The sequence below is a fragment of the Scylla paramamosain genome, chromosome 13, assembly GCF_035594125.1.
Source record: "Scylla paramamosain isolate STU-SP2022 chromosome 13, ASM3559412v1, whole genome shotgun sequence".
NCBI lineage: Eukaryota > Metazoa > Arthropoda > Malacostraca > Decapoda > Portunidae > Scylla > Scylla paramamosain.
The window spans coordinates 259,885-285,000 of NC_087163.1; the positions used below are offsets into that span (position 1 = coordinate 259,885).

General features: G+C 45.1%; 2 protein-coding genes and 1 long non-coding RNA gene across 4 annotated transcripts in view; 2 read left to right on the plus strand and 1 right to left on the minus strand.

Annotated features, from left to right (window-relative positions):
* The window catches only part of LOC135106237 (uncharacterized), a 28,491-nt gene extending 25,566 nt beyond the window's left edge, over positions 1–2,925 (plus strand). Inside the window, exon 4 of the long non-coding RNA XR_010271183.1 lies at positions 2,812–2,925. This is a non-coding gene — a long non-coding RNA (uncharacterized LOC135106237). The remainder of the gene's footprint in view (positions 1–2,811) is intronic.
* A 9,817-nt stretch (positions 2,926–12,742) lies between these two features.
* Positions 12,743–19,157, plus strand: LOC135106239 (uncharacterized). The gene is made up of 6 exons (XM_064015028.1): positions 12,743–12,883; positions 13,283–13,369; positions 13,854–13,902; positions 14,319–14,495; positions 14,787–14,891; positions 15,445–19,157. Exons 2-6 carry the CDS (start codon positions 13,283–13,285, stop codon positions 15,684–15,686), a joined length of 660 nt encoding a protein of 219 aa, XP_063871098.1. The 5' UTR covers positions 12,743–12,883; the 3' UTR covers positions 15,687–19,157.
* A 221-nt stretch (positions 19,158–19,378) lies between these two features.
* The window catches only part of LOC135106238 (chitooligosaccharidolytic beta-N-acetylglucosaminidase-like), an 8,910-nt gene continuing 3,172 nt past the window's right edge, over positions 19,379–25,116 (minus strand). For both annotated transcript variants that reach the window (XM_064015026.1, XM_064015027.1), the window contains exons 3-6: positions 25,006–25,116; positions 22,598–22,744; positions 20,598–21,119; positions 19,379–20,038 (exon numbers count right to left, since the gene is read on the minus strand). The exon at positions 25,006–25,116 is cut by the window's right edge and continues 814 nt beyond it. In XM_064015026.1, the coding sequence (XP_063871096.1) occupies positions 19,862–20,038; positions 20,598–21,119; positions 22,598–22,744; positions 25,006–25,116 (957 nt within the window). In that variant the 3' untranslated portion in view covers positions 19,379–19,861. The remainder of the gene's footprint in view (positions 20,039–20,597; positions 21,120–22,597; positions 22,745–25,005) is intronic.

Genomic DNA, 25,116 nt, shown 5'->3' on the forward strand with positions numbered 1-25,116 from the left:
AAGAATGTTAATCTAAGCAGGGTTCACACGAGCGACGTTTGCCTCAGTTACTGCGTCTCGTGCTCCCTGTACCCGGAGACTCGTTTCACCACCGAGAGGAAGATGTTTACAAGATCCAGGGGCTTTGTTCCTGGGGTGGTAAGTGGCCCACCCTGTGCCGAGTCCCTCCCTACCAGTAGCCAGTGTTTACAAGCACACCACCAAGACAAGCAACGCGCACCCTTTCAACAATCAAGAAGGAAAGCGAGGCATCACCCAGCAGCAGCGGGCAGACTTTTTGCTTTGCTTTGCATGTGTTTGATGAGGGAGCAGGAAGAACCCTGGCTGTCAAAAAGGCCGCACACATGTCTACCTTTACTTATTTATTACTGAACAAAGTAGACTACAGAGGTATCTACTCCCTCTTTTCATCATATACATAAAAAAAAAAAAAAAAAAAAACTGATCATTGTAGGATGCGGAGTCCTCAGTCGGGCGTAGTCTGCATTTCTTTTGCGCATCTCTGCCATCCCATGCAGAGATATTATGCATACCTAGGCCACAGCTACTCGTCAAACATATTGCAGTGGTGCAGGAGTGACAGAGTTTACAGCGACGGGCTGCTGTACCAGTGTTGCTGTACCGGTGTTGCTGTACCGGTGTTGTTGTACCAGTGTTGCTGTTACGGATATTTTCCTTCCTGCACGAGGGGAGGAAGACATAACACAAGAAAACGAGCTGAAGAAAAGTGTAAGGTATTGTAGGTGTGAAGGTTAGGTTACCGCGGCGGCTGGGTAAAGGGGGGGGGGCTGTGGTGAGGAGAGGGCACAGGGAGAGAAAGAAGTGAGCCCTCAGGGCACACTTTTTTCTCTGACTCGTCTTGTGCAAACCGTGCCGGCCTCCTCATGTTGTGAGAGTTTGCAGTTAGACACGAAATGATATAACTCACACAGATCCTTCGTCACTGTGAAAGTATGGACCAGATTCTGAAACACCTCTACGCTGTACCAGTTAAAGCTACATAGGTTTATAAGAGTGCTTTTTATGGTTTAATTTCTAGACTATTAACAGGAGAAACATACTCTATTCCATTCAAAGATTTCTGTAAAATTCCCTCTACTGAAAAAAAAAAAATCTGGTTCTTTTTGTCACACACACACACACACACACACACACACACACACACACACAAACACACAAACACACACACACACACACACACACACACGACAAATCAATGGTTCATACGTCAGCGGGAAATGATTAGTCGTATTCAATAACTTGGCCACATAATCATCTTTTCCCTCCTACGCTCCACTAACACAAGGACGCAAGGGGGTCATACTTCAGGACGGCGCCGTGCGTTCCTTAAAAATGTAATACAACGCTTTCACTCCCTCGGTTCCCTTCGTGTTTTCCGGACCAGTCTGGTTTCACGTCTTTCTATTTTTAGTTTTCACGTGTGTGTGTGTGTGTGTGTGTGTGTGTGTGTGTGTGTGTGTGTGTGTGTTGATAGGGTCAAAATTGAGTGAGGAGTTCGGTTATTGAACATATTGAGTGTAACAGCCCAATCTCTCTCTCTCTCTCTCTCTCTCTCTCTCTCTCTCTCTCTCTCTCTCTCTCTCTCTCTCTCTCTCTCTCTCTCTCTCTCTCTCTCTCTCTCTCTCTCTCTCTCTCTCTCTCTCTCTCTCTCTCTCTCTCTCTCTCAGATTCTTCAAGGCGTCAGATCACACTTCCTGCTGTAGTTAGTTTCCTTCATCTCATGAAAACCCAACTCTGATGTATTACTAGTGATGGAAGACCTTATTATTTTTCTTTCTATTTCTTTACATATATTTTAGAACACTTGAGATTCTTTATTGCGTCAGATTACATTTCTTGTCGTAAAAGTCAATTTCCTTCGTCTTCTGTTTTAGAACTCAACCTTTCTTCATGAATATGCAACGCAAAGCATCATGTTTCAAAAAGTATCCTGGCAAGTCTTTTCTGTTTAGTTTTGGTACAGCGACAACCACGCGGCTTTTTGTCAGTTGTGTAGCCCCCGGCCAGACGTCAGCCTGGCGTGTGTAGCGGAGCCTTGTGTTATGGTTACGTTGCATGCAAGAAAACTTAAGGACCGTATTCCAAAATACATCTACTTCACACTCCATTACTTTCAAGAGGCTCTAGTTGAAATGACGCGGTTTTTTAAGAGTGTTTTGTTTTTATGGTTCTAGTGATAGATAAGATGATTTTTACATTATTAGCAGAAGAAACATTTAAAAATCCGGCTAATTATCTATGTGGTCTTTGAAAATAGTCGCAGTGAGGAAGCAGAGCATTTCTGAATACGGGACTGAGAGCCAAGGAACTTCAATCCTCAACTGAAGTTCCGATCCAGCGACAATACTCTCTAGCTTTCTTGTTTGTATAACAGAGAGAGAGAGAGAGAGAGAGAGAGAGAGAGAGAGAGAGAGAGAGAGAGAGAGAGAGAGAGAGAGAGAGAGAGAGAGATGAAAGCGAGGAATGATTAGATTGGCGTGGGGAAGAGGCCGCGATGTGATAGCTTCTTTTGACGATAGGTGATGGAGGGAGGCACGTACCCAAGGACATGATTGGTAGACAGATAGAGATTTTATTGTCAACGAAAAATATATTACAAGATATCGATATTATATGACACTCATTCATTGAACAAAAAATAATACAAGAAAATAAGGGTTGGTGCAAGAAGACATCAAGCCTAACTGTGGCAGCCCCTCTATAAAGCATGTGAGATTCAGTAGAACACAGACTGCCAACGCCACTGCGGCCTCACCTCACCCTTACCTTCCCTCTCCTTCACCCCATCAGGTGCAGCTTGATGTACCTTCGGAGAACCTTCACGAGACTCTTATAGACGAGGATGGCCATCGCTCACTCTTCAGAGAGTCCCCCCAAGGTAAGGTCTCTCTCTCTCTCTCTCTCTCTCTCTCTCTCTCTCTCTCTCTCTCTCTCTCTCTCTCTCTCTCTCTCTCTCTCTCTAGGTTTCTAGTCAAAGATTTTAAAAAAAAATATTTATACGTTATTAACATGATAAACAGTTGAGAACTAGGCTAATCATCTATGTGGCCTCTGAGAAACAGTCTTGGTGGAGTTAAAAGAGTTTTTAAGGATGTTTTTACGATTCTAGTGATGAATTAAAAAAGATTTCTACTTTATTAACAGGAGAAATACTCTTGGGAACCCAGCTAATCATCTACCGTGTGTAGCCTTTTCAAACAGTCGTGTGATGAGAGAGCGAAGCGTTTGAGAATACGGGGACAGTGATAGACAGTAAACCCGTGAAAGCAGAGGCGTGTGCTTCATGAGATAACATTGACAGTAACACTCCTGATGTGACAAAAAAAGGTCATGTGAGGCGGATGTAAATATTTCCTTTCCTCTTCATAATATGTCATTGACATAGACGAAGAGATTATAAGTTAATTGTCAAAATTCGCAGATGACACTGAAATTGCTAAACAAGGCTTATGAACTTTAGTTTTTATAAATGCCACGTATTACATATCGGAAAAAGCAATCCGCAAGAAAATTACAAAATGGGTAATACCCATAGCTATAGTCATCTAGTTACGTAAATGTACTCTAGTGAATCAAAATTCTAAAGTAGAGGAAGTGCCTCATCAGATGACACAAATATTAGGATTGTATGTAGATTGCATGTAGTAGAAGTAGACATCATCTCTTTCTTACTTTCCTCTCAAATTCCATGTTGTTGTTTTTTTTATACAACATGGTACCATTTCCTTTTTTCCGGTTAGCTTCGGCTGGAGGGATAGGGGGAGTGGGGAGAAGTCTTCTTCTGTGCTATCCTGTCTCTCCATTAATACTCGTAGTTAGAGTAGAACAGTTACTCAAACAACTTAGTAAGGAACTCGGGGTCTGTTGCTGTTTGGACTTTTGTATTCCTTTGTATTCCTCCTCCTCCCTTAAAGATACCTTTTCATCCCCTCCACTTCCTCTCTTCTCAAAGTGGCCGTTCCTCCTTCTTTTCTTTATCTCTGGCGCCTCAAGATAACTTCACCACGCGCGTCACTGTAATCCTTCTCTCGCCACCCGGGAAGTGAGCGAGGCGTCCTGACTTTCCTCACTCTCCTAACTTCTTAAGACACGAGGCAAAACACCCGTCACCACCTGCCTGGAACAATTCTTGGAACTTAGGTGGCGATTTCTGGCCTGGAAGAGAGGAACGCCGTAAAAACTGGAACACTGAAAGGGAAGCGCCCTCCTAGAACCGCCTCTAACTTTCTTCAGCTTTCTCTCTCTCTCTCTCTCTCTCTCTCTCTCTCTCTCTCTCTCTCTCTCTCTCTCTCTCTCTCTCTCTCTCTCTCTCTTCTGTCTTTGCCGCAATGTGTTATCTCTTGCTATCTTCTGCTGTCATTTTCACGCTAATTACTCTTCTGATTTTGTTAACTGGTAGCCTCCCGTTCTGCCCTTTATCTTACTCCTTTTCTGTCCCGCTTCTTTATGCAGTACTCTCAGTATTTCATCCTCTTCACTGGTAAACTCTGGAACTCCCTGCCTGCTTCTGTATTTCACCCTACCTATGACTAGAGTCCTAAAGGGCGATGTTTCAAGACGCTTCTAATTTTGAACAATCCTTTTGGCTGTACTCTGTGCCGACTGGCATCTCAGTGGGCATTTTTTTCTTTATTTTTTGTTGCCCTGACCAGGGTCCACTCTTACATAAAGAAGGAAAAGAAGAAGATTAGGGCAGTTTAAGGCTTTTGATGGATTTATGGCCAAGGGGATACGGAGGAAGACGTGTTGGGTATCACAGAGGACAGGCACAGAGGGAAGGTTCGTGTTGCCTGCGCAGTCTTACGTAACTCAGGGAGTGGTGGAAAGAATGGAAGGTGTTGGCTATGTGAGGCTCGGTGTGTGTGTGTGTGTGTGTGTGTGTGTGTGTGTGTGTGTGTGTGTGTGTGTGTGTGTGTGTGTGTGTGTGTGTGTGTGTGTGTGTGTGTGTGTGTGTGTGTGTGTGTGTCATTTCGCTGGTGATAATAATGACGATAAGGACATGGTTGTGGAGGCAGTTAGTGTGAGAGAGAGAGAGAGAGAGAGAGAGAGAGAGAGAGAGAGAGAGAGAGAGAGAGAGAGAGAGAGAGAGAGAGAGAGAAATATCCATCCATCTATCTCTCTCAGTAGTTTTGTCTACTGTGTGTGTGTGTGTGTGTGTGTGTGTGTGTGTGTGTGTGTGTGTGTGTGTGTGTTTGAGTGTAATGAGCGCGAGGTCCTTGGCCCTGCTGTGGTTCCCCTCCCCTCTCCCCTTTCACTGCAAAAGGGAGGGGCTAGTAGGGAAGAGGAAAAGAGAGGGGAGGGGACGGGTGATAGGGCCAGGGTTAGGAGAGGGGCAGGGACTCATTGGGGAGGGTGAGGGGGAGGGAAGAGGAGCGTTGGGGCGGGGGAGGATAGAGGTAGGTTGGGGTAGGGGAGTGGAATGGGATGGGAAAAGGGGGAGGGGGAGGGGAGGGGTGCTGGGGCGGGGATCAATAGCGTGCCGCCTCTCAACAGGTCCCGCCGGCTGGGTCCTCGTTACGGGTGAAGTAGGGGAGGGTAGGGGAAAGGTATGGGGAGGAAAGAGAAGGTAGGGGGCTAGAGATGAGAATTTGAGGATTACTTGAGAAGTACTGTAGAATGTGTGTGTGTGTGTGTGTGTGTGTGTGTGTGTGTGTGTGTGTGTGGTGTGTGTGTGTGTGTGTGTGTCTTCTTTCTTTTTTTGCGAAATTATGAAAAAAAATGTCGTAATATTACGGTTTATCTAAATGATACTCAACGACAGAGAACGTACTGAGAAGAGAGAATCTAAAACCTCAGAACAAAACATGGTTGAAATAAAACTAAGTAGAACCGAAATAAAACTGAGTAAAATCAAAATAAAACTAAGTAAAATCTAGTAAACGTAGACTTAAATATATGTTTAGTGAAATATTTCCATGTCGGTGATGACGTACACTGTGGCTAGGATGGCGCTGTTATGAGCGTGTGGTATCGCGTCAGGTAATGGGTGGTGGAGGGTGGGCGGGAGGGTGTCGCGTCACCAGGATTAAGAAAACACCGACCACATAATATGAAACCTTTTACTATTCAAAAGCTGCACAGAAAACCAAATACCAACAAGGAAAAGAACAATAAAAAAAGATGTGGATGCAAAGAAAACTACTAATTTCAACTCCATAAACAAAATTAGGAAGATCACTGGGAGCCGTAGCAAAGGCTTATCCCTCCCCGTTTACTGAACTGAACATTTGGGATGGGTAAGAGAGAGAGGTATGTGAGAAGTAGGAGAGGTAGGGAAGTTAGTGAAAGGTAGGGGAGGTAGGGGAAAGATTGGGTAAAGTGAGAAAAGTAGGGGAAAGGTAGGGAAGGTAGAAGGGAAGTTAGGGAGAGGTATGAAAGATAAGGAAAAGATTGGGAAGGTAGGAGAAGGGTGGGAGAGGTGAGGGAAAGGCTGGAGAAGTTATGGAAAGGTAGGAGAAGTTTAGGAGGAAGGAGAAAGATTGGAAAGTTAGGGGAAAGGTAAGGGAGGTGAGGAAAAAGTCGGAGAGTTTAGGAAAGAGTGAAGGAAGTAAGGAAAATTAGGGAGGTACTTGTAGGGGAAAGGTCCTTATAATTTTACATCATTCTTTACTACTCTCTGGAGACTAGCACCTTCAACGGGGCTTTTTTCACACTTTTGTTTCCTTCGGCCAGAGCTCCTCTTACATAAACAAAGGACATTACCGGAGTGGCAGGCAGGGTCCAGAATGACTTTGCATCCCCTCTGTGAAGCTTTACAGGCGGGGTTGCTGGCTGAGAGTAAGAGAGAAGCATGTTGGGGAGGTGTACCGTACAGGAGTTTAGGGAGTGTAAAGATATGTACTCCCTTTAGTCATTTATCTCTTTAGTCATTTGCCGGAGTACCCAGTGATCTCAGTGGGCGCAGCTTGTGGGTTTTGTACGAGGCTGTCCTCACCATGCTGGGTGCTACAGTTTAGCCTGGTCGTCCACTGTGATGCCAAGCAGTGTGGTGGACTGACTGCTTGAAGGAAGTGAAGGCCAGTTGACAGCCGCGGAGGAGGTACAGACAACAGAAGTTCATTATCACTAGTAGTATGGTTGATTGTCTCTTTCCTTCTTCTTTTTCCACGCCTGATGCCTGACGAGTGTGGCTTGCAGTGAGGAGCAGTCTGGGACTTTGATATTAGTGAGAATGCCACGGTACTGTCACTCACATACTCCTGGCTGTGCGACGTATGCGTGAGTATCTCTTTCCGTCTCCTGTGCCCACGCCTGAAGCTTGTCGAGAGTAGCTTGCAGCGAGGAACAGTACCAGGCACTGTTATTGTCACCCACGTATTGTCACTAGCGTATTTCCAGAGGTGTGGCGTGTCCGTGAGGACGTCTCTTTCCTTCTCATGTGCCCAAGCCTATAGCTCTTCGAGGGTACCTTGCAGTAAGTAGCAGTCCTGGACCCTGGCATTATCATCCACTGTACTCCCAGTGGTGCAGTGTTCTAGTGAGAGCGTCTCTTTCCTTCTCCTGTGTCCATTCCTGAAACCTGTCGAGGCTGGCTTGCTGTGGAGAGCAGCCCGGGGCCTTGTTATTGTCACCCACTGTTGTCATCAACATACTGACATCCACGTACTCCCAGCGGCGAGGAGTGTGCATGAGGGCTTCATCAGCATTAGAAAGATCAATATACCCATTTAAGTCCCCTGAGGAACCCCGCAAGTCAAGTATTGGGAAGCTACAGAACCCTGGCAGAGAAGAGAGAGAGAGAGAGAGAGAGAGAGAGAGAGAGAGAGAGAGAGAGAGAGAGAGAGAGAGAGAGAGAGAGAGAAACTGCTTGGAAACTGATAATGTCTATCGAACGGGACGCCCACACGACTCTAGGCTCGAAAGAGGCGCTGTTATCCCCCCCCTCTCTCTCTCTCTCTCTCTCTCTCTCTCTCTCTCTCTCTCTCTCTCTCTCTCTCTCTCTCTCTCTCTCTCTCTCTCTCTCTTTACTGTACACACTATTCCTGCACACACTCTTATATCCCACCATTCTTATTATCTCCCTTCACAATATCAACACTATCAACACCAATTACATTCACACACCTTACATCTACTGTCCATCATGTCTGTGCTCTTTATCATCACTTAATTCTTTATAACTGCTGATGATGGTGTATCGTGACAAGACTGACTTCACAGAACAACCAGACTCAGGCTCGTATTGAGAAACGCCTTGTTCTCTTACCAGGACTATTTTCAAAGGCCACAGAAAAAAAAAAGATGATTAATTGGTTTCTCAAGAGTATGTCCTGTTAATAATGTAGAAATGCTATTAATCTGTCGGTAAGACCATAAAAATAAAACACGTTTAGAAATTCGTGTCACTTCAACTAGAGCCTTCTGAAAGTACTGCAGGTCGGGCGCAGAAGTGTTTCAGAATACTTTCCTTTTCCACAGGCCGGTAATAATTTGTGAGTAAAAAGCATTCTCTCTCTCTCTCTCTCTCTCTCTCTCTCTCTCTCTCTCTCTCTCTCTCTCTCTCTCTCTCTCGGCAATATCACCAGCGTCACGCCTCTCTCTCCTATGTTTGTATATTTACTTCTTTCATTAACCGCGCCCCGCGATCCCCGCCGCCTGACTGAGCAATCATGAGGCCACCACCACCACTACCACCACCATGAGGAGGAGGAAGAGGAGGTAGAGGAAGAAGAAAAGAAAAAAAAGAAGAGGAAGAAGAAAAACAAGAAGAAGAAGAAGAAGAAGACTAGGAGGAGGAGGAGGAGGAGAAGGAGAAAAGGGAAAATATTGGGGTGGAGTAAATGGGCATTGGAAGAGAAGGAGAGAACAAGGATGAAAAAAATGAAAGGGAAGCGTGGACGCAGTAAATGGGAGAAAGATAAGAGAGAGAGAGAGAGAGAGAGAGAGAGAGAGAGAGAGAGAGAGAGAGAGAGAGAGAGAGAGAGAGAGAGAGAGAGAGAGAGGATGAATCAGTGGGGCAGTTTTTTGATACGAGAATCTCGGAGGAAGAAATTTGACCGAAATGCGCTGCCATTATGACAACAGATGAAAATAAGAACGTAAGAAAACAAGGGAAGTTTCAGGGAGCCATCGGGTCTACACGTGGCTCACCTTGGTGCTTTTTTTTTTATGTTGGAAAGTCTCTGGCCACTTAGGAGCCAATCCCTAAAGAAGAGAGCTAAAAGGGATTCTTCATAATCACAGAGTCTTGAAACCTCCCTCATGAATGTGTTCAAATCAAGGGCAGTATGAAATACAGAAAAAGGCAAGAAATTCCATAGAAAACCAGTAAAATGCATGAAAGACTGACAGTATTGGTTAATTCTTGCATTCAGAGATGGATGGAGGTGAGAAAAAGTGGAAAGCCTTGTGCAGCGAGGCCGCGGAAGGAGGCGAGGCATGCAGTTACTCGTAGCAAGATCAGAAGAACAGTTAGTGTGAAAATAGCGGTAGAGAATAACAAGAGATGCAACTTTGCTGCGATGAGAGAGACTGAAGACAGTCAGTTGGTGCGCCGCATCGCCTGATTGAGTCTATCAATGGCTCCTGTATCCGTGACACACGACGCCTCCTAGACGGGGAAGGCCGCGCCGGGACACCGCGTGGAGCAGCCCTGGGGTCCTCGCCGGTGAGGGGTGGGGGAGCATTGATGGGGCGAGTCGAAGGGCGGGGGAGCCTTGATGGCTGCGATGGGTGGGGCGGGGGAGCTTTGGTGGAGCGAGGGGCGTCTGCTTCCCATGGAGACATTCCTCCACCTGCTCTGGAATTCTCATTAGAGAAGCCGCGGCTGAGATGATAGGACAGCTTGACGGCACGGGAATCACGCACGAAGGGGATGAGAGCAGCCGGTGTGGACGCTGGGCGGCAGTTAGTGCCACGCTAACCCGCCCAGGCTGAAAGGAACACCGTTGTCTCGGCGGCGGCGGAGGTGTTGCTGCTGTTGTTGTTGTTGTTGGTGGTGGTGGTGGTGGTGGTGGTGGTGGTGGTGGTGGTGGTGGTGCTGGTGGAGGAGATGGTGGATGGAGGCACAGAGAACTGCTACACTCTTGACAGGTGCGGCTTGCGGTGTTGTCTACGGTGTTACCTCCAGGATGATCTGTTGGTAATCATGTCGCCTCAGAATTTCCCTCAGCCAGCGAAACGAAAGCGAATAATTTAATGGAATTGCATTTTTTACGAAAAGAAGATTGATTAAAACTAAAACTGAAAAAAAAGAAATGAAAAGATAAATAGTCTGACAATCTCCGTAAAAAAAGAGGAACTGCATTTTTTTACCGAAGAAGATTGATTAAAACTACAAAATTGAAAAAAAAAAACATGAAAAAATCTGACAATTTCCGTAAAGAAGAGAAAAGCAATAAGGTGAGGCCAAGAGAGGAACATCGCAAAGGTAGTATACTGTAGTTCCCACTGCATTCTGCTCCTCATCCTTCAAGCACGATTTTTTTTTTTTCTGTAAGAGGTCCACTAGCCAAAGGCAACAAAAAATTGAAAAAGAAGGACCACTCTAGTGCTAGTTCCCAAAGTGATCAAATAGGATCATCAAATATTGGAGGATAAGTGTCTTGAAAAGAGTTCAAGTCATAGGAAGGCATAAACAGACATGGAGTTCCAGAGTTTACCAGAAAAAGAGATGAATGATTTATAATTCTGGTTAACACTTGCATTAGAGATGGACAGAACAGGGGTGAGAGAAAGCAGAACAAGGCCGCATGCAGTCAGCAAGATCAGAAGAACAGTTAACGTGATAATAGCGGTATAGGATAGCAAGAGATGTAACCTTGCAGCGATGAGAGAGAAGGAATTCATTATGGAAATTATAGAAATATTAAAAAAAAGTTTGAGACAGAGTGAGATGGAGAGATGGAATTGCGGTAGAAGTGCAAAGTATGGAAATAATAGAGGAAGATGAAAGGGACAGAAACAGCTGGAGGAGACTCATGCATAACGCCAACCTCTCACTCTAGGGAAGCGGCCATAGAAGAAGACTTCAAGCGTGTCACTGCTGTTGTCTGTCTTAAGCACTCAGACCGCTCTGGGGAAAAATTGCAAGGAAAAGGAGAGAGAGAGAGAAAAAAATTAAACAATGAGAAGTTAATTGTGTCTATTCTAGGCTTGATAAATATTAAGGAGATCAGTTCAAAAATAAGTGTACAAGAGTTATAAGTGATTATGGAAAAAAAGGAGGAGAATTGAGAGTTATAATGGGAAATAAATATATAAAACTTTTGAGTGTGGAAGAAAAAAGGGAATGGGTTGTCAATTTTGCTTATTCTTGGCTAGAAAAATATTTAGAATACCGGTTCAGAATTGCAAGCGTAAGAATTGCAAGTGACTGAGGAAAAAAAGAGATAATACAATTTTTTTCTATTTCAGGCAAGAGAAATATTTACGAGACCAATACAGAAATAAATGTGTAAGAGTTGCAAGCATAGGGAAACGGTGAAAAGATTAGTGAAATGAGCTGAATATGTACGACGCTTTGAAAACAAAGTTGTAAAAGCATTCCAGAGTGAGGCGGTGCAGGACACTCAGAGTGGCAACACGTTAGCTTGTACATTAGTAAGAAGGGCGAGAGTGATAGAGTGGGAGTCAAGGAGGAAATCGTGTAGAGCGTGGCACTGAAAAGACACAAGGTTGAGGGGAGCAGCGGCCGTGGAAGTAACGGGGGAGGATGTACAAAAAATGTTGTGTGTGGTGGAATGTGAGAGGTTGTGGGAAGGAGTCAGTCAGGAGCTGATTACACCAGGAGCTTGTGTCGTTCCTTTGTGTGTGAGTGTTGTGTGGAGGGAAATCTCACACACACACACACACACACACACACACACACACACACACACACACACACACACACACACACACAGAGAGAGAGAGAGAGAGAGAGAGAGAGAGAGAGAGAGAGAGAGAGAGAGAGAGAGAGAGAGAGAGAGAGAGAGAAAAATTTTTGAAAGTCGCACGTGGCTCTTATCTTCTCCTCCTTCATTATCCTCCCCACCCTCTCTCTCTCTCTCTCTCTCTCTCTCTCTCTCTCTCTCTCTCTCTCTCTCTCTCTCTCTCTCTCTCTCTCTTCCCAGATTGGCAATTTTCTCGTGTTCTTAAGAGATACGCCGAAATGTTTAGGAATACTTTCGTCACCTCAACCAAGCCTCGTTATCCCTACCTTACCTACTTAACCTTCACTTTTCATGCTCTTAAAAGAAAGGACGATAAAAGGTTTAGGAATACGTTCTTGTGTCGCTTCAGCCAAGACTCTCTGTTATCTTACTCATCGCTCACTTCGCGCACTGACCTTTCGATTCAGCATCCTTTTTTTTTTTTCTCGTGTTCTTTTTAGAGATAGGACGATGGAATGTTTGGAAATTCGATGTTTTTTTTGTTTTTTTTCGCCTTAACCAACACTCATTGCTGTCTTTACCTTACCTACTCTTTCACACACTGAACCTATATTCTCTATTCTCTGTATATCCAACTTGCTTTTCTTTATCAAGTTCTTAAGAGACAGGAAGATGAAATATTTATAAATACATTCTAGTGTTGCATTAATCAAGACTCGCTCTGCTTACTTACTTATCCCTCACTTCGCGTACTCATTCCCTCCCTCTTCCTGTCTCCAGTTTCCCTTGTTTTCTCATGATCTTAAGAGACACGACGAAATAGTTAAGGATATTTGTTTGTGTTACCTAAGGAAGACTCGCTATACCTTTCTCATCCCTCACTTCGCATACTAAATCCCTTTCGCTCTCTCTCTCTCCCTCCCTCTCTCTGTGCCCAGCAGGGATCGGGCGTGCGCTACTCTCCCCTGGACCTGGCGTTATATATCTACAAGACGGGGGACGAGGAGCGGGTCACGCTGGCCATCCAGGAGCTCATCGCTGAGGGCCTGGTGAGTGTGTGTGTGTGTGTGTGTGTGTGTGTGTGTGTGTGTGTGTGTGTGTGTGTGTGTGTGTGTCGTAAATAATAATAATAATAATAACAACAACAATAATAATGATAATAATAATAATAATAATAATAATAATAATAATAATAATAATAATAATAATAATAATTAACGTTTTGAGCAAAAAAGTAGTCGTGAGGCTGAGAAAATTAAAAAGTGAGGGAGAAAAAATGGAGAAAATTTGTGTTGGCAAATTAATTAAGCAATAGCATTTCTAAAACTATTTACAAAGATTTCATAATTGATTATTGAGAGAGAGAGAGAGAGAGAGAGAGAGAGAGAGAGAGAGAGAGAGAGAGAGAGAGAGAGAGAGAGAGAGAGTAATCGTTACCTTGTTCCCAGATGACGGCAGAGGAAGCGCTGAGTTACCTTCACAGCATCCGGGAACACTTGCGCTACCTCACCCAGCAGGACGCCGACGAAGAGAAGGTGAGTGTGGTGAGGCGAGGAGGAACCAACGGGCGTGGCGGGGAGGGAAGCAGCGAGCGGGGCGGGGAAAGACCAGGGAGCGGGGGTGGTGAGGAACCAGCGAGCACGGCGAGGATGAAAGCAGTAGGTGGGACGGGGAAGAACCAGTGGGGAGGGCGTGAATGAACCAACGGACGGGGAGGGGAGGGAACCAGTGGGCGGGGCGACAACAGAGAAGGCCAGGCAGGAGAAGGGGGAGGCCAAGTGGAGGACGAAGACGACAGTAATCAAAATACTATAATATTCCACTGATTAGACTTTTGTCAGTGTTCATTGAAGGTAGACATTAACAATTTACAGTCCTCACATTCATATTTTCGTGGCGGTTATAAGTTTTTACGGTTATAATAACATCATCTGGCACTACTGTACTGCCTTCGCCATAGTGGGGCGTGGGTGGCTTGTGTCGCAGTTTAAGTAGTGATTGGCTTGTTTGATCCCGCAGATGGAGTCCCAGGCAGATCTAGCAGCCGTGGTTAAGAAGAACAGCCTGCGTGAGTATTGTCTTCCAGTTGTTCTTGTTGCTCCTCGTGTGTATCTGAGAGCAAGGCTTGATGTCCTGTGTCCCTGAGAGTAAAGCTTGATGTCCCTTGTCCCTTAGAGTAAGGCTCTGGAACTCCCTGACTGCTTGTGTATTTCCTCCTGCCCTTGAACAGCTTCAAGAGGGAAGTTTCAAGACACTTCTCAAGTTTTGGATAACCTTTGGGGACTGGCACCTTCAATGGGCCTTTTTATGACTTTTTGTTGACCTTGCCCAAACTTTCTCTCTCTCTCTCTCTCTCTCTCTCTCTCTCTCTCTCTCTCTCTCTCTCTCTCTCTCTCTCTCTCTCTCTCTCTCTCTCTCTCTCTCTCTCTCTCTCTCTCTCTCTCTCTCTCTCTCTCTCTTTCACTTTTCCCTTGCCCTTCCCAGCTCTGCCTCTGACGGAGATGAACCTGGGGGACCCCGAGGGCATGTTGGCGCCGGAGCCTGACTATGAGGGCCTGATGGAGCGCTTGCGTGGCCAAGACGACCAGTATACGCAGTACTCGCTGGAGGAAGTCATCTACCAGCTGGCCAAGATCATCTTTAAGCAGGCCATGCACAGAGGTGAGGCCTAAGAGAGAGAGAGAGAGAGAGAGAGAGAGAGAGAGAGAGAGAGAGAGAGAGAGAGAGAGAGAGAGAGAGAGAGAGAGAGAGAGAGAGAAAGGGGGTGATAGATGTTGTCATGTGACTTATTGACGCAGTGTGGTGTACTAAATAGTGGAGTACTTGTACCTCTACTGATGGTGTACAAGTGGCGTAGATAGATAGATAGGTAGATGGGTAGATAGATAGGTAGATAGATAAATAGTTTGACCATACTATAAGCACTGCACATAAAAACAAATACGTCTGCAGGTGGGGACGAGGGGTCAGAGCGCGCCCTGCAGGAGGTGGCGGCGCTGCTGGAGAAGGAGGTGGCGAGGGGCGCAATCTCCCCGCAGGTGGAGAAGAAACTGCTGGGTGAGTGAGCATTTTCTCCGCCCTTGCCTTCCAACAATGTCATTTTCTCCTCCCTTTCCTGCTATCCAACACGGTCATTCTTAAAAAGATAAAGCAAACTTAGTTGAACCTAGGTTTTGAGATACGCATTCGTATTACTAAACTGAAGAATGGGATAAACCTGACTTCATTTAAGTTTTGAGGTACAGTACAGATTCGTATTGAAAACTTGTCCTTCTTGGATTACTGAAGAATGGGACCAACTTAACTTCATCTAGGTTTTTGAAGTACAGATTCGTATTAAAAACATTGTCATTCTTAAATCGCTGAAGGGATGAAACATATTAATTTCATCTTGGTTTTGAAGTACATATTCGTATTAAGAGCTTCAAGTCATTCCCGGAATACTGAAGACTGTAAGAAAATTAGCTTCACTTTAGATTTTGAAGTATAGATTCGTATTAAAAAATGGTCATTCTTGGAACAGATTCCCAGTCACTCTTCAAATACTGAAGAGATTAAAGAAACTTCCCCCTTGTCCATAGTAATGCTACACGTGTTCCAATGTCCACAGACGTGATGGTGAACTCTTTAGTGGACAGTTTGGGCGAGTCTGAACTCCCTGCTGCTCCTGGCCCTGTGATTGGCGGCTCGAGCTTTAGGCTGTCCAGTGAGGCTTCTTTCCCGATGCGCGCCTCTTCCGTGATGGGCGGGTCTGCAATGAAGCCCATCAGTAGTTTGTTCCAAGCCTCCAAAGCAACGACGAAGAGAGAGGCGCCTGTGGACAAGAGCGTGGCGGGCCAGAAGACTGAGTAGGGAGGCGGCTCGGAGCTCTGCGTGACGCAGCCCAGCCTTCAAGGATAACACCTCTTTTCTGTGGCCGCTTGACGATCTCGACATAGTATCTTCACGTGTGGCTAACGGGATGAAGGCCTCACCGCCCTCCTCTGCACACAACACTGCCCCCGCTGACAGCCCCTGATAGTCTCTGATAGTCCCTGCTCGTCCGGGTCTTGTGTGCTGCAGTGGTGCCAATTGAATCTTCTTGTTGTGCTGCTGTCTTACAAAATAGCCCTAATGTGTACAAGAAATTATACACAACTCTCTCTCTCTCTCTCTCTCTCTCTCTCTCTCTCTCTCTCTCTCTCTCTCTCTCTCTCTCTCTCTCTCTCTCTCTCTCTCTCTCTCTCTCTCTCTCTCTCTCTTTGGGTGTGTTGTTTGCAGGAGCGAGGTTCCAAAGGCGTCTCTTTCACGGCCATCAGTTTTATTCTGAACTATATATTCCATAAACATATCTTACCTTTACATTATACCCCGTGTGAGTGTGTGTCGGTGTGCCTGTACTATATCAAGACGGTGTAAACACGTGCATTACTTCCTTCATCACTACGATAAACGTACGTAATTTACCTCTCCGAGTCTTGGCCCCAAGTATTCTGTGTATTCACTCTGTTCTACTTGTGTGGGAGACTTCATCATTCTTCCTTACTTGTCACCTCTTAGCTACTGAAATGGTTATAGTCATCTTGAATATTTCTGTGAGTTCAATTGTACGATTTCTCTCTCTCTCTCTCTCTCTCTCTCTCTCTCTCTCTCTCTCTCTCTCTCTCTCTCTCTCTCTCTCTCTCTCTCTCTCTCTCTCTCTCTCTCTGTCTGTCTGTCTGTCTGTCTGTCTTGTGTCTAATGTACTAGAAGGCACTCTTTATCCCTTAATGTCGCGCCGTTGTATTCCCGGCTATGTAAAGGACCGTATACTGAAACACTTCTGCGTCGCACCTCCACTACTTTTAAAAGGGTCTAGTTAAAGTTATACGGGTTCTTAAGGGTATTTTATGGTTTTAATGACAGATTAACAAGATTTCTACATTATTAACAGGATAAACACTCTTGAGAACTAGGCCTTTGAAAATAGTCGTGGTGAGAGAGTAGAGAGTTTCAGAATTCGCGCCACAGACCCCACAGTGCAGTAATGGCTCACAACTCTCCTGTTCGCTCCTTTAATCCAGATAATTGTTAGGCACGGCAGTCCGGCGCGCCTCTGCTCCCTGCCAGTGCAGTACACCTGGCAGCTTTGTGGTCCTCCCGTCACTTGCGTCGCTCGTAATGAACCCATAGTTTTGGGACCATATTCTGAAACACTTCCTCGCCGCACTTCCACTATCAAAACGCTCTTGTTGAAGTGACACTGGTTTTCAAGGATGTTTCTATGGTTCCAGTGACATATTAACAAGATTTCTATATCATGAACATGAGAAACACTTACGAACCGCGCTGATCATCTCTGCGGCTTTTGAGAATAGTCGGAGTGAGAGCGAAGTGTTTCAGAATACGGGTCCTGGAGCTGCTCGCCAGCAGCTACCTTGAGCGGCGATATGGGACAGCGGGTGACAGTGATCATGTTTTCATGGTTACGTTTCTGCATCTTGAGGCGACCCTTCAGTATTGGCTGCCTGTCCCTGTCCTGATCCTCACTCTTGTCCCGGGACCACATTTTGAAACATTTCTGCATCGCACCTCCACTACTCTCAAAAGGCTCTAGCTGATATTACAAGGATTTTCAAGTGTTCTACGGTTCTAGTGACAGATTAACAAGATTTCTACATTACTAACAGGAGAGACACTCTTGAGAACCCATCTAATAATCTCTGTGGCCTTTGGAAACAGTCGTGGAGACAGAGCGGGAAGATTTTCAGAACACTGGTCCTGGTGGTTGCAAAGCCGGGCGGTCCGCGTGACGAGCGGCATAGTGATGCAGTCCCCGTAGTCTCCTCGGCATCCTGGCCTGGCTGATGCCTGCACACTCACTGTCAGGATATACGTATATATGATTCCCTCGATCACTTATGAAGCTTGTAGCAATAGTGTAGTCGTGCCCGCAGCACCTTTTGGTGGGATAGGCTGGTGCACTACGCCTGGCCTCCTGACAAGGGTCAGGGTGCGGCCTGTTTTAGTGTGAGCAGCACAGTAGTGACCTGCGGTGTCTCCGCTCCTCCCCATCACTCCCTGGCTTTGCATGGCCCCTGCCTCTCCTGTTGGCTGGAATAGTGTGTTAGTCTCTGCCTTGCTCGAGGGTCGCCCAGATGACCGTGAAGGCATCATTACTCTGCCGCGGGGGAACCTCAAGGCGCCGCACAGTTCGGATCCCCTGACTCAGGTGGGCTGGAACAGGGGTAAATTTTACGAACTTGTTACAAAGTCACCGAGTGAGCCGTGGTGACTCGAGGATTGGTGAGAAGCACGGGAGTGTTCTGGCCAAACAACAAAGGCGGCCGTACAATTTATCACATCAGATTGAATCCATGGAAGCAAAAGCGTGACGCGTCTCAGCGCCCTGGCGGAATGTATGGCTGAATGAAGAAGGAAGGAGGGACGTCCACCCCTCAGTCACGAAGCTTTGTAATTATTTCCTTGTTTTCCTATTTCCCCAGAAGTCATGAGCCAGTGGCGTGGTTTTTAAGTAATGCATGTCTTAATTTTTCATGCTTAATTGATTACGCTTTTGAAGTTCAGTTTAATTATTTCCGTGTATTTTTTATTATCACCATCATTATTATTATTGTTATTATTATTATCATCAATCATCATCGTCATGAGCATCAAGGTCATCATCATTATTCTTTTCTCTTTATTTACGATGACTTTACTTATGAATTGAGTTCGAGTAGCGAGGAAAATATTGGCCGGTGGTCACTATTTGTTTCCTGCCGCTGAGTGATGACGAGGGTAAAGATGAGAGTGAAGTGATGATGATGAGTCGAGGGTGACCAGAGAGTGAGGGTAAAGTGCAGTGAGAATGAGGGTGAGATGAAGGTAGGGTGAGGTAAGGTGAGGACGAGTTAAGAATAAGGTGAGGGTGAAGTGAGGGGAGATAAGAGTTAGATGAGGTGAAGACGAGGATGAGTGAGGGGGAGGTGATGATGGTGAGGATAAGGGTGATGTGAGAGCTTTTTATAAAATCTACGTCCATTTGTTTTTATCTATCTATTCATTTACTTATGGAAAGATTGAAGGAATGTTAGGAGGGAGGTATAGGGCAAGAGAAGGATGAGGAAGAGGAAGTACGTGCAGTAGGAGGAGAAACTTGCCTGAGGGACACATGATCATTAGACAACACGCTGGCGGAGGCGATGGTGGTGCTCTGTTAGCGGCCACCCCACAGACTGGCTGGCGGCGTGGCAGCGTGGCGGTGGCTGGGGTGAGGCGAGCAGGCCCGTGCAGGTGTTGTGTTGGCCAGAGCCAGTTCATGCAGACCTCTATTTTCTCATAATAAATATGCGATATTCAAAAGGTATTTTTCTTCACCTGAGTGGAAGTGACCAGCACCTTTAGTGAGCTTTTTTTTTCGGTCTTTCTATTTTTTTTTAGTTGCCCTTGGCCAGAGTCCCTCTTACATTAAAAAAAATAAAAATAAATAAATAAATAATTATCTTGTAGTCTGTAACACAGCATTGCAGTTTTACTATTGTATTGCAATCCTTGTCATATGAAGGCACATAAAAACCAAGTTAGAATATATCGTATTTTTTATTCTTCCATAACTGAGCTAAACCACAAGAAAATTTTACACAATGTCGGTATCCGGGGAATATATAGTATTTCTTTTTTATGATGAGTCTAGTTTCTTCACTTCCAGCTCCAGTGCTTATGGTGCTGAATGTCAACACGTAACAAGAGGCAGTAGACTTTACTGTTCCTGCTCTGGTACTTGTGACGGCAATGTGAACACGGTCTGGAGTTAGCTGTGTGTTTTTTTTTTCTTTTTTCTACTGTTCCCGCTCTGGTACTATTGGGAAGACTCAGGTTTAACCTGCCTTGTATAAGGAATACGTGAAAAAAAAAAAAAATAATAATAAACTAGTGAACTATTTTGGCAGCATAGAAAAGTGTTAATCTTCAAGTAATAAAAAAAGTAGTTTCACATTTTCATCACTCAGGCGTCTACCAGATTACAGTTTTCTCAGTAGTACTTGTGATGGTAATGCGAACGCGGTCTACATGTAGCAGAGGCCTTCGTTCTGGTGGCACCACTGCGGCTGGATGCGCTCAGCTTGGATGCCGCGCTTCACCAGACGCTGCCGGTGGTGGATGAAGGAAGTCTCGGCGCCGTACCATTCGCCCTCAGGGTTGGTCCATAACCGCTCCGCCAGGGCGGCACCGCGGGGCCACAGCTGATGACAGAACAAATAAATTTGTAAGAATATAAATCTACCAATTTATAAACTACAATTGGTATGGATAAGTCAAATAAGTCATTACACAAATAATGATGCTTTATGAGGCAAGTTATTATTATATTAATTGTTATTTCACATTTTTTTCGCGACAAGACAATTAACTCAAAGTGGCTGTAGAAATATTACACAAACTGACGCAGTATAAAAAATTAATGTTATATTAATTGACTATAATGTTATAAATTTACTCTCTCTCTCTCTCTCTCTCTCTCTCTCTCTCTCTCTCTCTCTCTCTCTCTCTCTCTCTCTCTCTCTCTCTCTCTCTCTCTCTCTCTCTCTCTCTCTCTCTCTCTTTCTCTCTCTCTCCACAAGACAATGAACTCAGTGTGTGGTGTTGAAATAACGCACAGAAATAGTGAGCTCTCCGCTGGCAGAGTGAACAATAAAATAACAGAGTAGCGTCCATCCGAACCACTCTCATTAAAGATCGAACACACACACACACACACACACACACACACACACACACACACACACATACACTATCTCTAACCTTGGAGTCAATCACGGCGTCGTCTGCCTGCTCGGTCCACAGCGCCGCCTCGCCTCCTAGGATGAGGTCTTCGTGGGTGGATCCGGTCTGGGTCTTGGCAATCTCGTAGGGGTTGTTCATGTAGACGGTCTGCCAGCCTTTGTAGGGGCTACACCAGTTGTTGCCCTCTCCCACCCAGGCCCCCATGCCGCAGTCCAGGTACCAGGCGTCGTAGTTGCTGAAGATGACCCGGTAGCCAAGGTTCAGCAGGTCGCCGATGATGGGGTCGTCCTCAGTCGACCAGATCTGAATGATGTAGTTGGATTTGTTCACGTAAGATTCGACGTGTTCCGGCGCCGTCAGTCCCGAGGTGAACAGTATCCCTTGAATGTCATCGTGCCCCGACGCCTTCAGAAGCAACTCGCGCGCCTTCTCCTGGAACACGGCCCACTGCTCGTGGTAGGCCGCCTCGTCCACTCCGTAGTGGTTCTCCGTCATCCAGTCAAAGATCTCCTGGGTTGAATTCCAGCAGTTAATGTTCACCTGAGAGAGGCAATTATGATCGTGTTATTTTCCCGAAGAGCGAAAGACCAAAGTGAGTATTACTACTACTGCTGCTACTGCTGCTGCTGCTGCTACTACTACTACTACTACTACTACTACTACTACTACTACTACTACTACTACTGTTGCTACTGCTACTACTACTCGCACTGCTATTACTATTCATACTACTACTACTATTACTACTACTACTACTACTACTACTACCACTACTACCACTACTACTACTACTACTACAACTACTGCTACTACTACTACTACTACTACTACTACTACTACTACTACTACTACTACTACTACTACTACTACTACTGTTGCTGCTGCTACTGCTACTACTACTCGTACTGCTATTACTATTCATACTACTACTACTACTACTACTACTACTACTACTACTACTACTACTACTACTACTACTACTACTACCACTACTACTACTACTACTACAACTACTACTACTACTACTACTACTACTACGGTACGAGTGAGGACTGTGATGCTCCAAATGGTGTAATCAAACTGCCTAGGATGGATCTGAAATCTGTTGCGTTTTCTGATCCTTCGTAATTCTATGAGTTGCATCTTTACCCTACCTTACTTTACCGGAGCGTTTGTCACGTGACGGCACCGACCCTAGAGTGCCGCCCCTCTCTTTTCTCCGCCACGCTGATCAGATCCATTATTTTCCAGCTTAGGTTTTCCATCAAGGTCTTTATGAACTTCTTCCTTTGTCTTCCTCTGGCTCTCCTTCTTTCACTTATTCCTATACCTTTACCTTCTGATAACCATCTTTCACCAGCCCTTCCCATTCCACCTCTCGCGTCCTCCCACATGGTTTGTACTAGTAAGTGGTTTTTCATACTTAGGCTAGTATTCTGAAACGCTTTGCTCTCTCACCACGATTATTTTCAAAGGCCACAAAGATGATTAGCTGGGTTCTCAAGAGTGTTTTTCCTCTTAATAATGTAGAAATCTCGCTAATATCTCATTAGAACCATAAAGGTACCATTTAAAACCCGTGTAACTCCGTCACAGAGATGATAAGCAGTGTTCTCAAAGATGTTTCTCTCTTAATAATATTAAAATCTTGTTAATCTGTCACTAGAATCGTAAAATCACACTTAAAGATCCGTGTATCTTTAACGAGAGTCTTGAAAGTATGTATAGTCTAGATGGAGTGCAGAAGTGTTTCAGAATATGGTCCTTATATATCTTCCTTCCCAATGCATCCACCACGCCACCACACACAGGACCGTATTCTCAAACACTTCTGTGCCGCACCTCCGCTACTTTCAAAAGGTTCTAGTTGAAGCTACACACGGGTTTTAATAGTGTTGCTATAGATCTAGTGACAAATTAACAAGATTTCTGCATTACTAACAGGAGAGACTCTTGAAAACTCGGCTGATGATCTCTGAATACTTGCCACACACAAGCACGGCCACACTTCACCTCACCTCGTCCCCTCCAAAGTGGAACATGTCGAGCGGTAAGAACATGTTAAACATCTCGTGGTACAGCGAGCTCAGCACGTTGTACATCTCGGGGTTGGCGAGATTCAGCTGACCACACGGCGGCTCCACGCAGAAATCTTGCCACGGTTCCTGCCAAGCACAGAAAGAGAGAGACTTGTTACACCGATAGATAGATATATAGATACGTAGAGTGATAAATTTATTGCTTGATAGCTACGTAGATAAATAGATAGACAGATAGATACGTAGATATATAGATAGGTGGATAGGTGGATAGATAGGAAGATAGTTAAATGGACTGCTATGTGGACTGCTATGTGTGTGTGTGTGTTTATGTATATATATGTATATATATATATATATATATAGAGAGAGAGAGAGAGAGAGAGAGAGAGAGAGAGAGAGAGAGAGAGAGAGAGAGAGAGAGAGAGAGAGAGAGAGAGAGAGAGAGAGAGAGAGAGTTAAATAGCTTATTGACCACACACACACACACACACACACACACACACACACACACACACACACACACACACACACACACACACACACAAGAACATAAGAACATGAGCAAGCAAGGGAAGCTGCAAGAAGCCATCATGCATACACATATCAGTCTCTGTATGAAACAAACAATCCCTGTCCATAAATTTATTTCCTTTTAAATCTCCTTAATGACTCATTACACTGAGTCACACTCAGTAATAGCCTGATTACTGAGTCTATTCCACTTTGTTCTTATCTCTTTTGAAATGCAACTTTATCAAACTTGAGCCCGTTACTTCTCGTCGTCTCTTGTTAAGAATCTTGTGTAGACCCTTGCTACATCACTTATACCACTTACATACCTCCGTCATGTCTATTAACCCACGTTTCTCGCGAATATATACTTAACGACTTGAATCTCCTCTCGTAAAAGTTATTACGCATCCCTTACATCGTTTTTAGCCATTCTGCGCAACTCAACACAGCAAGTTTCACCCAGTGCTATACAATCATGTTGATGTGTCATAACAACATAAGAAAGTAAGGGAGGATGCAGGAAGCCGTCAGTCCCACGCGTTAGCATAATGGGCATGGGTGTCGAAGCGTAAATACGCTCCAAAACAAGTACAAGGAAGAAAATGAAAGAGATGACAGAGTGTGAAATGGAGGGATGGAATTGTGGTAGAACTGCAAAAAAACGGAAGTCAGAGGAAGATGAAAGGGACAGAAACAAGTGGAGGAGATTCGTACATGGCGCCAACACCTATCTCTAAGGAAACAGCGAAAGAAGACAAAACAACACTGCAAACTTCACTCACTGCTATACGTATAGTAATGCTGATGTTCCATGACAACGCAAGAAAATAAGGGAAGCCCCAAGAAGCTGTCAGGATTACACGTCAGTACAATGGGCACAGGTATAGAAATGTAAATATCGTTCAAAACAAGGAAAGTGAGCCAGGGTATGGTGGCCTCGGGTGAACAGTAGGAAAGCTTGAGTGGCGTGACCCCTTGGTGGACGAGTCACTGACTGAGGATGGGGATGGTTTAGGGCAAGACCATAAACTATATGAAAAGAAAAAAAAAAAAGTTTAAAATCCTACGTACAAAAGAATATCTGGCAATTTCTTATTTTCTCCGTCCAGTACATGAGGGCGCCCACCTCGACTGGACAATCTTTACATCTGAGGCTGACAGCTGAGCAGAGGAGAGAGACCCGCGTTCAGCAACGCTCTGATCTCTCACCACGACTTTTTTTATAGGGCACGGTGATGATTAGCCGGGTTCTTAATAGTGTTTCTCTTATTAATAGTGAATTGTTAATCTGTTATAACTACTGTAAAAATACCCTTGAAAACTCGTGTCACTTCAACGGGAGCCTTCTGAAGGTCCCTGCGTTATGTGCAGGACAAAGGAAAGACACTCATCCACAACTGCTTTAGAGTCGCTTTCCAAAGGATGACATGTAAGCATGCCGCATTTTTGTTATCCTAACAGTACTATGATATTTGGTGCGTGAAATTATTTCTTTTGCGGTGTTCGGGCAAGCCGGGCAGTGTTATCCAGAGAGGATTAAGAGTTTATCCCCTTTTAGTGCTTGTTTCTTTATCAGCTCACAATATCAGTGTCATGATAAGTACTCTCGTGTGCATGGGTGATAGATGAGCTGCGCAGCGGGCAGTGACAATGCTGCGCCATCTGTGACAACCAGGCATTCCTTACCGAGCCTCGGCTGGGGCTGGAGCAGCCCTGTGCTACACTATAAGCTAGCATACAAGCGATCAACACCCATCGAACCGAAGTAAAGAGATAAACGTTGTACAAGAGAAAGGCAGACCACACAGCCTACAAGGCGAGGCGACACAGGAGATTTCACAAAGATTGACAGTACGGTAAAGGAGACTCACCTGGTTGACGCAAACGGCCAGGTTTCCCAACCCCTCCTTCTCTCCCCATTGCCACCCGTTGCCCACGTGCGCCGGTGCGTCCAGCTCAGGCAGTAGCCGCACGCCTCTCAC